The sequence below is a fragment of the Salvelinus sp. IW2-2015 genome, linkage group LG30, assembly GCF_002910315.2.
Source record: "Salvelinus sp. IW2-2015 linkage group LG30, ASM291031v2, whole genome shotgun sequence".
Taxonomy (NCBI): domain Eukaryota; kingdom Metazoa; phylum Chordata; class Actinopteri; order Salmoniformes; family Salmonidae; genus Salvelinus; species Salvelinus sp. IW2-2015.
Window position 1 is genome coordinate 22,346,273 of NC_036869.1, and position 12,414 is coordinate 22,358,686.

The 12,414-nt window shown below is 44.2% G+C and overlaps 2 protein-coding genes across 2 annotated transcripts in view; one reads left to right on the forward strand and one right to left on the reverse strand.

The window, feature by feature from the left end:
• aard (alanine and arginine rich domain containing protein) overlaps positions 1-12,414 on the reverse strand; it is a 348,357-nt gene that overhangs the window by 207,980 nt on the left and 127,963 nt on the right. The gene's annotated exons all lie outside the window — the stretch shown is intronic.
• The window catches only part of LOC111955132 (exostosin-1b), a 98,165-nt gene that overhangs the window by 67,315 nt on the left and 18,436 nt on the right, over positions 1-12,414 (forward strand). Inside the window, exons 5-7 of the mRNA XM_023975230.2 lie at positions 6,116-6,248; positions 7,908-8,026; positions 9,820-9,915. Coding sequence (XP_023830998.1) covers positions 6,116-6,248; positions 7,908-8,026; positions 9,820-9,915 — 348 coding nt within the window. The remainder of the gene's footprint in view (positions 1-6,115; positions 6,249-7,907; positions 8,027-9,819; positions 9,916-12,414) is intronic.

Here is a 12,414-nt window from a genome sequence, read left to right on the forward strand (position 1 = left end):
CACAGTGCGGGAGAACAAGTATTTGATACACTGCCGATTTTGCAGTTTTTTTTATTTTCACCTTTTATTTAACCAGGTAGGCTAGTTGAGAACAAGTTCTCATTTGCAACTGCGACCTGCCCAAGATAAAGCATAGCAGTGTGAACAGACAACACAGAGTTACACATGGAGTAAACAATAAACAAGTCAATAAACATGGTAGAAAAAAGAGAATCTATATACAATGTGTGCAAAAGGCATGAGGTAGGCAATAAATCGAATAATTACAATTTAGCAGATTAACACTGGAGTGATAAATCATCAGATGATCATGTGCAAGAATAAGATACTGGTGTGCAAAAGAGCAGAAAAGTAAATAAAATAAAAACAGTATGGGGGGTGAGGTAGGTAAATTGGGTGGGTAGTTTACAGATGGACTATGTACAGCTGCAGCGATCGGTTAGCTGCTCGGATAGCAGATTTTTAAAGTTGTTGAGGGAGATAAATTCTCCAACTTTCAGAGATTTTTGCAATTCGTTCCAGTCGCAGGCAGCAGAGAACTGGAAGGAAAGGCGTCCAAATGAGGTTTTAGCTTTAGGGATGATCAGTGAGATACACCTGCTGGAGCGCGTGCTGCGGGTGGGTGTAGCCATCGTGACCAGTAACTGAGATAAGGCGGCACTTTACCTAGCATAGCCTTGTAGATGACCTGGAGCCAGTGGGTCTACGACGAACATGTAGCGAGGGCCAGCCGACTAGGGCATACAGGTCGCAGTGGTGGGTCGTATAAGGTGCTTTAGTAACAAAACGAATGGCACTGTGATAAACTGCATCCAGTTTGCTGGTAGAGTGTTTGGAAGCTATTTTGTAGATGACATCGCCGAAGTCGAGGATCGGTAGGATAGTCAGTTTTACTAGGGTAAGTTTGGCGGCGTGAGTGAAGGAGGCTTTGTTGCGGAATAGAAAGCCGATTCTTGATTTGATTTTGGATTGAAGATGTTTGATATGAGTCTGGAAGGAGAGTTTGCAGTCTAGCCAGACACCTAGGTACTTATAGATGTCCACATATTCTAGGTCGGAACCGTCCAGGGTGGTGATGCTAGTCGGCGTGCGGGTGCAGGCACGAACGGTTTGAAAAGCATGCATTTGGTTTTACTAGCGTTTAAGAGCAGTTGGAGGCCATGGAAGGAGTGTTGTATGGCATTGAAGCTCGTTTGGAGGTTAGATAGGCTATATATATATATTTATACATATATATATTATGTGTAGACCGTAATTAATTTGCTAGAATGTTACATAATTATGACATAACATTGAAGGTTGTGCAATGTAACAGCAACATTTTAGACTTACGGTTGCCACCCTTTCGACAAAATACGGAGTGGTTCCGTATTTCACTGAAAGAACAATTAAGTCAATGATTAGATATTTGATAGAGCAGTCTGACTGAGCGGTGGTAGGCAACAGCAGGCTCGTTAGCTTTAATTCAAACAGCACTTTACTGCGTTTGCGACACAGTGCTGTTTATGACTTCAAGCCTATCAWCTCCCGAGATTAGGCTGGCAATACTAARGTKCCTATAAGAACATCCAATAGTCAAAGGTATATGAAATTCAAATGGTATTGAGAGAAATAGTCGACGCGTCATAGTTTCCCTAACTACAACCTAAAACTTCTTAACTGGGAATATTGAAGACTCATGTTAAAAGGAACCACCAGCTTTCATGCGTTCTCATGTTCTGAGCAAGGAACTTAAACGTTAGCTTTTTTACATGGCACATATTGCACTTTTACTTTCTTCTCCATCACTGTGTTTTTGCATTATTTAAACCAAATTGAACATGTTTCATTATTTATTTGAGACTAAATAGATTTTATTTATGTATTATATTAAGTTAAAATAAAAGGGTTCATTCAGTATTGTTGTAATTGTCATTATTACAAATTATTTATACAGATTATTGGAGGACCAAAAATAATTTGTATCAGCTTTGAAAAATCATAATCGGTCGACCTCTAATATACAGTACCAGTCAAAAGTTTGGACACACYTACTCATTCCAAGGTTTTTCTTAATWTTTTACTATTTTCTACATTGTAGAATAATAGTGAATACATYAAAACTATGAAATAACACATGTGGAATCATGTAGTAACCAAAAAGTGTTAAATATATTTKAGATTTTAGATTCTTCAAAGTAGCCACTCTTTGCCTTGATGACAGCTTTGCGCACAAAGACAAAGTATTTGGTTGTAATTGTAATGTTGCAGGGTGGCCAACCATCCYCCAGGAGAGCCACTGGGTGTGCAGGCTTTTGCTCCAGCCCTGCTCAAACAAACYACATAAAAAAAATYRGCTGCTCAACAGTACCTTGATAACTGGGAAAGGGCGATTCCTAGTCAGTTGTGCAACTGAATGCATTTAACCCATCCCCTCTGAATCAGAGAGGTGCGGGGGGCTGCCATAACAGTCTTCGGCGCCTGACCGGGTGGGTTTGTGCAGGGCTGGATAAAAAGCCTGCAAACCCAGTAGCTCCAGATGGAGGGTTGACGGACCTCATGTTTTATACAGTAGCCTATCAGTGCAGTATTATACTTTGGGGGGGGGGTTAACGGAAGGAGATATAATACATGGGATCAGAGAGCAGCAATCTTCCATTGTCAATACCAGTGATTTAAAGTGGTTATTTTGTGAAGTGGTTTCTTGCAGCATACAACACAATTTTGTCACCTTTTTGACCCATTTTGGGGGGGAGACAACTGACCTGAGCTTTCGGACAAGTAAAAAATCTGTCCTACTTGGAAAAGGACAAGTGTCTAAAAAAGCGAATGTCAAGCGCTGCTTTCTTTCTCCGTCACCTCAGCTATCAATATCTCTCTCGTCCAGAGTTCCAATGTCACACTAGCCTCACTGCAATCTCTCGGTTTATTCCCAAGTCTCTGTCTCATGCTAGACTTACCTTATGCCAGCCAGCCTTGCACACAGACCCCTCACACTATAGTTTCAAATGGATCCCCCTTTCCACTCTGAGCACAAGATGTTGAAAATACATATTTTCAACAAAAACAAAGTATTTTCAATAATATAACAGCACCTGTTTGGCGCACACAACGCTTGCTCTTTTTTTATCCAGTATTTTCCRCAACTAGTCAAATTTATTCCACACGTCTGACTTAACCTMCTGAGCAACCAGTAAACATTCCCCCATTTTCGAGTTTATTTGTCACGTCCTCTGCATCCATTTTGCTGTTAGGAGTGCATGTGATGCATACACGTGTCACGTAAAGAGAGCAAGGGTTGAGGAAATAGGGAATGTTTTTCGTAAACAAATGAGGGATTTCAGTAAGAGAACTTTTCAGTCAGAAATGGCTGTAATTATGTTGCAGCTTCAGCAACGCGGAAAGCACGAAAAACACTATATTCTGTAGTGATCGCTGGAGCAGGGAGGAGAGGGAGACAACGGGTGCTAGTCACACAGTCACTYGCTGTCTTTTTTTTTTTAACACAGCGYAGCAAGTCTGAGCCCGGCCCGGCAAAATCAACTCAATTGCGGTCGGACTCCCTCTAGTCATTCGTGTGTCCTAATTATTTCATCAAACAGTGAGCTTAAAGCATCAGACAAGCTCCGTGCATATAGATTATTTGATTAAAACACATAGGATGAGTCTGTATATATGGAAAAAATWAAAATCGTCGGACAGCCCTAATGTCTTTTCAATGCTCATAGGGCACAGTATTACGCAATGGCATTGCACCAATCTCAAATGTATCCACTTTCTACACAGCCTTGGCGCTAAACCAACCTCTTGCCTCACATCCATATCTCCATTCTGGGGATTCATGCTAGCCTCCCACCAACCTGGTGGATATCTCTAGTCTGTCCCGCCAATCACCTTTTATCTCTACTAGTCTCAACCTGGGTTCGCTGCTATCTCACACACACACACACACACGTCTCAGTGTCTGGGCCCCGGCTTGGCGGTGGTACCCAGACCTAACTGTGCTGAGGGGGGATTGTAACACGGCACAGCCCGGTGACTTAGCCGTGTTGTTTTATGTGGCGAATGTGTTCAAGAAAGAAATGAGGGCTAAACGGGTGAGCCAGAGCTAAACGAGTAAGAGAGATTTGGTGGGGGGTTAGAGGGGGGAAACGGGGGGTGACATATGTAAATGGCGTTGCCTTGGCAGCCCCGAGATAACGAGTGCCATGGTTTATTCATTCGGCGGTGTCTCGCTCTCAGCTGCAGATCTAGGCCGATATACACACACACACACACACACACACCCATCTCTCTCGACAGATTTAATCTCCTCACATACACTCACTCCCTGTCATCCTCTCCGGACTTCACACACAAACCAGCGTCTGTGTGTGGCGGGCGGCTCATTTGGCGAGTGAGTAAACAAGCGAGAGCACAAGCCCAACCAATCAAGTTGCGTTTCCTGTCAGGACGTTGAGATTGTTTCGACCAATCACAAAGCCAATGGAGCCTTCCCTGTTCCCGCCACATCCCGGCACACCTATTAAACGCATCTGTTAAACGGAATTAGTGTGTTTCCATGTATCATCCTCCTAATTTGCTAATTGCAGCTGTTGGGAGGCTACATTGTGTCAGAGWAMCCCCCCCCCCCCCCCMTMAGGTRTTAAGGCCCCAGTTTTAAGTTGGTGACTGCATTTTATTGAGAAGCTTAAGGATTCCAAGTTAATCTGTTGGGTCGAGGTAAATTCTTATTGACTGCCCCGAGGAGCCGTAGCAGCGGGAAAACTGCCTCTGTCGTTTCTTTTCCCCCCCTTTTATCGCCGCCTTCGCAGATTCATTTTTATCGCTTTGTCAATATTATTACACTATTGTACACAGCCGTGATTGCATGGATCTCCAATTACTCAAGCAAAAAGCAAAGTGACCTTTAAAAAAAAAAACGGATTAAACAACATCTCATGGAACGGTGGGGTCTGTGAGGGGACACCCTTTAAAACACACACTTTTTGTCGTAATGTTTGTATATCGTTGTATTTAACATTTGTGTGACTGTCATTGACTATCAGTGTTTCTTGTTACCTGTCGTGTTTTTTGTGGACCCCAGGAAGAGTAGCTGCTGCTACTGCAAAAGCTTACGGGGATCCTAACAAACAAACAAAGACCCCTCCAGCGGTATTATTACTTCCCGTCTCGAGTCGCCTCTGTCGCTTTCTATCTACAACCACCCGAGACTTTTCACATTGTTGCCAAGCCAACGGCCAAGTCACCCCGCCACCTAGTCCACCACCACAGGATTCAATAGAGAGCCGTAAAACACGGCTGCAAACCTATCTGTTTTACGGAAAGCAATTTAGCCCTTGCTCAAGGGCACAGTGGTAATATCTCTTTCTTGCGTGCCTCAATAACACAGCAGAAGCAAATTGCATCCCCCCGCAGAGAAAGCAACAGGGGAAAATGGCCGGTCCAGTATTGGTGTTTGGATGSGAGTGACTGGTCTATTTGTGTGGGGAATGAATGRACTCCTCATTGGAGTGACTGGTGTTTCACTAAAGCATAACTGGTTTGTTCGGGTGTGTGAAGTATTTTTTKGGGCATAGCTTCTATTTGAATGACTGACGGGCGTCCGCACACGTACTGCGTTACAGATGTATCGGCTCCTGTTCGACGTCTCGCAGTATTAGGTGGCTGAAACCGTTTTCAGAGCATTGCAAATAGAAATCAAGTAATGCGGTTGACATTACCCTGTCGCCRTCTGTAGTTTACTGAACAGGATCAGTCGACTACAGGGCTCTCCAACCCTGTTCCCGGAGAGCTACAGTAGCTTCCTGTAGATGTTCAATCCAACCCCAGTTGTAACTAACCTGATTCAGTTGATCAACCAGCTAATTCTTAGAATCCGGTGCGCGAGATTAGGATTGGAGTGTGAACCTACAGGACTGTCGCCCTCCAGGAACAGGGTTGGATAGGCCTGGTTTACTGCATTATACAGCTATCTGAAACATTCTGAATGTTTCACTCTACTGGACACACCTACCACCACCACATTAATTAATAATATAGACACTAGGGTTATCGGTTTTGAGTGACTGGTGTTTAGTGTCTATATATGGATGTTTTGTTGGTTTAACCTCCAACCATCCGCTCTTGCCCTCAGATCATCCAGGACCGGGTGCTGCAGCAGGAGTCCAGGAGCACCTTGATGTGGAACAGCCACCCCGGGGGGCTCTTCGCCCTGCCACAGTACTCTGCCCACCTGGGAGACTTCCCCTTCTACTACGCCACCCTAGGTGAGTACTCCTCTCAATCAATCAAATGTATTTATGCGGCCTTTTCACACCAGCAGTTGTCACAGTCCTTATACAGTTACCCGGTCTGGACCCCAAAGGGCACAAGCAGAAACACATTGGCTAGGAAAAACTCGCCACCTCCATCGCATTCATTGCATGGTAGAACYAGTCGTTCAGTGTCTGTGCAACAGCAGTCCTTTACCCAAGACTTCTTGAGCTATAGATATATTAGGGCTACACATGGAAAGTTACCTTGCTCAAAGTTGCCTCACTAGAATATATCAACTCATTATGTGTTCGGTCAAGTAGGACGTACTACGTACACACAGTCTTTGTTATGTGTAGAGACCTTGTGTCTTCTTAAACATCGCTCTTATCCTATAATATATACTAGCTACTAGCTCCCCTTCAAACATCCTTGAAATGAGAAACCGTTGTTTCCAGAACCTTGACCGCCAGCCGTGACAGTCTTAAACAACTATGTAGCTGACACGCTGTCCCACCTTATCAATTGACTTGTTACAGCGGCTATAAAACACCATTACTCAAAGTACCCTTGATTGATGCTCGCATTAGGCCCACTGACACGCCAAACGGTCAGTCAGTCAGATGTTCGTTCCACTCGGCGAACACGCCATATACCACTGCGCCGGTTCACCAACACAAACTGTGCCCCTGTAACAATCTGTGACCTCAAAGGCCTTTTATGTGTCCCAAATGGCTGCTCGTACCCTAATACAGTGCACTACTGACCAGAACCCTATTGGCCACGCTCAAAAGATAGGGTGCTCTTTTCCTCCATGTAAATCCATCTTCATCTCGTCGATGAAGTCGGCTSCCTCAATTCACAACCCTTTTGATCGAGCACCTTGGTGCGAGGCGCAGATATTAAAACAATCGCGCAGCGACAAGCATGGATTACCCCGCGGCGAGTTTTATTTGTTTGTCACAGAGCTGACAATTTTAAGCATGTGGCCGTTTTTAAAGAGACCAGGTGGAGGGTGGAGTGTTGGATGCCTTGAACAAGACAGAGTCTCCTGCGTTCCATCTATGTCGCAATGACACTGAATCCAATCTGTTATTACGAGGAGCCAATAACTCGAACTCTCGTTTGTTTACCGTAGGTCATCAAAAATGATTTGTGTTGTGGRTGCGACTCGCACGCCCAGTGGGATCAGTCATTTAATAAGAAGTCTCCTTTCATCTCGTAAACAATGAGGTCATAATCAACGGGTTATGTAAGCATGGTCTATAAGTAAATACTAAAGCCTTGACCACCGATAACTACAATGTGAAAAAATACAGAGAAGGCACAATTTAGGTCTAGTTTAGTGATTTCTCCCTAATGTTTTGTCTTTTTTTGGGGAGGAGATTTTTGCTATGCCTGCGGTAATTGAGGAGACTGAGGATAATGACTTTGAACAAACTGATGGATTTGGAGATATCAAAATAAATGTCCCTAGAGGACGCTGAACTTCTGAGAATCACCAATATTTGTGTCTCTTTGTTCGGTCATACAAGACAGAGTGACGTCAATATCTTACTTTCTGTTTGTCTGTGCTCCAGCCCTCCAACTGTAACAAATAGTATGTTTGTCTGTACTGTAGGTGTCAAACCTTACCGGTGATACTGTACGATTTGATCTGTGTTATGTTCCAGGAATAAAACCGCATCCCAAGTTCACGGCAGTCATCCATGCAGTCACCCCCCTGGTCTCCCAATCCCAGCCCATCCTCAAGCTGCTGGTGTCTGTTGCCAAATCACAGTACTGTGCACAGGTAAGAAGCCACAAACGTGTGTGTGTGTTTGGCGTGTGCACATTCCTGTGTGTCCCTTCAATTGTCGAAACTCTCCCGAAACCCAATATTACTCCAACTGTGAGTGATTTCATAGCATTTTTGCCGAGCCAGTTTTTAAAATGACACTTCTCCATCACCAATAGAGGACCCAACCTCTCTCTACCGTCTGAGTTAACTGCTGTGGATTGAATTAGAAAGGTGGGTATGTACCGATCGGGAATCTGTCTCCATGGTACCAACTCCATCTCTCTCTCTGTGTGCGTGCCTGTGGCTGTGCGTGCGTGTCCGTCTGAAAGCCCCGTGGCCCAACTAGGTACAAGTAGTATTGATCCCTTTGCTGGTTTTAACCAGGGCTGGGGAAATTAAACCAAAGTCTACCCCCCCGATTAAACCCCCCCCCCCCCCGATGTACTATAATGTGTTACACACACACTCCACCCTAATGCTTCTTAGATGTTTCCCAACGTATAGTGAGGTGTGCAACCCTCCCGTCTATAGAAGTGTTTTGTATTTGACCTTCCAGGCTCCCTGTGCAAAGCGGAGAGCCAGGTACATATTAAATTGATCAACATTTTCTAGCATCTCGCTCTCAGCCCACTAAGACTTCCATGTTGAGGGGGCCCGGGGAAGTGGACGAGGAGGTGGAGAAGAGAGGGATATAAATAATGAATGGGAGGGAGAGAATGAAAGGGAGAGGGCGGGGGAGAGAAAATTGAGAGCAAGAAAGCCTTTTGAGCCGGCTCTGGCAGAGACATGCATGCAGAGATTGTGGACCTCCTGCTGTGTGTGTGTGTGTGTGTGTGTGCTCCACAGTTTTACAGAGGAGTGGTGTGCGTCTGTCGCTCACATCACTGACACGCACACCTAGACACACTCCCACTGCAACACAAACGGGAACACACTAAACACACATACATACAACCCACTCGAACATGCACACACTCTCCCCTCTCTCTCACACACCCACCCACCCACCCAGCTGGCAGGTTGACAGAGACACCATCTGCCTGCCAACTTCTGTCATCATCAGAGGAAAGCAGGAATAGATCCATCTAAGCACGGATTCTCACGTTGCTCTGACAGTGTGTGTCTTAGCACTGTCCATTCAACACATTGCTGTGAGCGTTGCTCATCCCTTTACAAGCCATCATCCATCCAGCCATCGCTCTGCCCGTCTCTCTCTCGTACACGTTATCGCCCGTGTCAGCTGGAGAGAAACAAAAGCATGTGTGTGAGAGAAGCAAGGGACTCACCGTATCCCTGTGTAGTCGCGCATTCGGGTTTCGCGTTGTCCCTCCATTAAACATGCATGTGGCTGGGTGTCAAAGTGAAGTGGATCGTTAAACTTAGCTCGAGGTATAATTACATGTTAGGGAAGTCGGTCACAAGGGCACAGAACACACAGTTCCCTTGTAGCCCTCATGTAAAACATGGTCCGAGGCGCTATTGTTGAAAAGGTGAAAAGGGATCCCCTTCACCAGACGTTTTGTCACTCAATTCAATTTAACTGTGGGGTGTTTGGATGGATTGAAATGTCAGTTTCAAATTAGATAATGAGAAATGTTAAAGACGTACGATGGGGGAATGTAGTGTGGTTAATAAATAAAAATGCAAATGAAGTGTCATTTTAGAATGTCATAGCTGTGATTCTCATGAGATCTCTCTCCTCCTCTCTCTCCACCTTTACCCCTCCTATCTTCTCAATCACTGTCTCCTCTCTTTATCTCGTCTGTCTATCTCTCTCCCCCCCATCTCTCTCTCATCTGTCTCAGATCATTGTGCTGTGGAACTGTGACAAGCCTCTCCCTGCTAAGCACCGCTGGCCTGCCACCTCCGTGCCCGTCATTGTCATCGAGGGAGAAAATAAGGTGAGCTGGGCCGCCATTTTGGTTTCTCTATGCCCCCAAGCTTCGTTCAATGCCATAATTTTGGCGTGTCTATGCTTTGATCGTCTGAGAACTTGACCAGGGTTTATAAACCCAGAGGCCCAACATCGCAATACTTCCGGGAACGCTTCGCGAAGAAGACTCGACAGACGAGACCGGGGTTTGTGGTTTGGGAAGTCAATGAGAGAAGTGAAAAATTATTCCTTGGTAGTTTATTTTCTCTATTTCTAAAGACACAATTTATATTCAATGTTTAAAAGGTGCTGCACATAGCATTTATCCCCTGTGTGGAAGTTACAGTGCCTTGCAAAAGTATTCATCCCCATTGGCGTTTTTCCTATTTTGTTGCATTACAACCTCAAAATCAATTTAAATTATTCATGTAATGGACATACACAAAATAGTCCAAATTGGTGAAGTGAAATGGGAGAAAAATTACTTGTTTCAAAAGATTCTAAAAAATAAAAAACAGAAAAGTGGTGTGTGCATATGTTTTCACCCCCTTTGCTATGAAGCCCCTAAATAAGATCTGGTGCAACCAATTACCTTCAGAAGTAACATAATTTGTTAGATTGCACACAGGTGGGATTTATTTAAGTGTCACGTGATCTCAGTATATATACACCTGTTCTGAAAGGCCCCAGAGTCTGCAACACCACTAAGCAAGGGGCACACCAAGCAAGTGGCACCATGAAGACCAAGGAGCTCTCTAAACAGGTCAGGGACAAAGTTGTGGAGAAGTACAGGGTTATAAAAAAAATATGCGAAACTTTGAACATCCCACAGAGCACCATTTTAAATACATTATTTTAAAAAATTAAGAATATGGCACCACAACAAACCTGCCAAGAGAGGGCCACCCACCAAAACTCACAGACCAGGCAAGGAGGGCATTAATTAGAGGCAACAAAAAGATCAAAGATAACCCTGAAGGAGCTGCAAAGCTCCACAGCAGAGATCGGAGTATGTCCATAGGACCACTTTAAGCCGTACACTCCACAGAGCTGTACTTTACGGAAGATTGGCCAGAAAAAAAGCCATTGCTTAAAGAAAAAAAAATTCAAACAAGTTTGGTGTTCGCCAAGAGGCATGTGGGAGACTCCCCAAACATATGGAAGAAGGTACTCTGGTCAGATGAGACTAAAATGTAGCCTTTTGGTCATCAAGGAAAATGCTATGTCTGGCGCAAACCCAACACCTCTCATCACCCTGAGAACACCCATCCTCACAGTGAAGCGTGGTGGCAGCATCATGCTGTGGGGATGTTTTTCATTGGCAGGGACTGGGAAATTGGTCAGAATAGAAGGAATAATGAATGATGCTAAATACAGGGAAATTATTGAGGGAAACCTGTTTCAGTCTTCCAGAGATTTGAGAGGTTAACCTTCTATCAGGACAATGACCCTAAGCATACTGCTAAAGCAACACTGGTTTAAGGGGAAACATTTAAATGTCTTGGAATGACCTAGTCAACGCCCAGACCTCAATCCAATTGAGAATCTGTGGTATGACTTAAAGATTGCTGTACACCAGCGGAACCCATCCAACTTGAAGGAACTRRAGCAGTTTTGCCTTGAAGAATGGGCAAAAATCCCAGGGGCTRGATGTGCCAAGCTTATAGAGACATACCCCAAGAGACTTGCAGCTGTAATTGCTGCAAGAGGTGGCTCTACAAAGTATTGACTTTGGGGGGTGAACAGCTATGCACGCTCAAGTTTGTCTTATTTCACAATAAATATTTGTGCATCTTCGAAGTGGTAGGCATGTTGTGTAAATCAATCAAATGATACAAACCCCCCAAAAATCTATTTTAATTCCACGTTGTAAGCACCAAAATAGGAGAAATGCCAAGCCACTGTAGGTGAATTGCAACAGCACCAGGCTGCGTTCAAAACAAATTTAGATGGTACAATAATTCCCTACACTAGCCAGTACTTGTTTTCTCACATAAAATGACATTTAGCGAACAGTGTCGAATTTTAGCAACCAGGAAATGACAAAGCGATTTCGACATTGGCCGCTTGACCTGATTTCATCTAGATAACACAGCCACACAGTCAAAACAGTTTTCCCATCTTGACAACAAATGCCGCTCCGGCGGGAGAAATGAATAGGCGAATATCACAGCCAATCGCAGCACTGGTGGGTAAGTAAWACTGTGAAACAATATCTTTCCACTATAACTGCAGATATATTTATGGACATTTTCTTAAATTACAATGCAAAAATACAAATACATTCTATGTGCAGCACTTTTAAGTAGCTGAACATGGTAATACTCCAACCTCGTGAAATCAACAAACTGAAAACTATATATATAGTCAAAAGCAACCTTATATTGAAGGAGCGCCTTCCGCGCATGAGCTTAACTAGCTAACGTCGCCATGACATCGCCTTAAAGTGTGATCAGGGATTTCTATTGGATAAGTAGTTTCTAGGCATCTTCATAATAAACCATCCTTGACCTTGAAGCTGCATAAT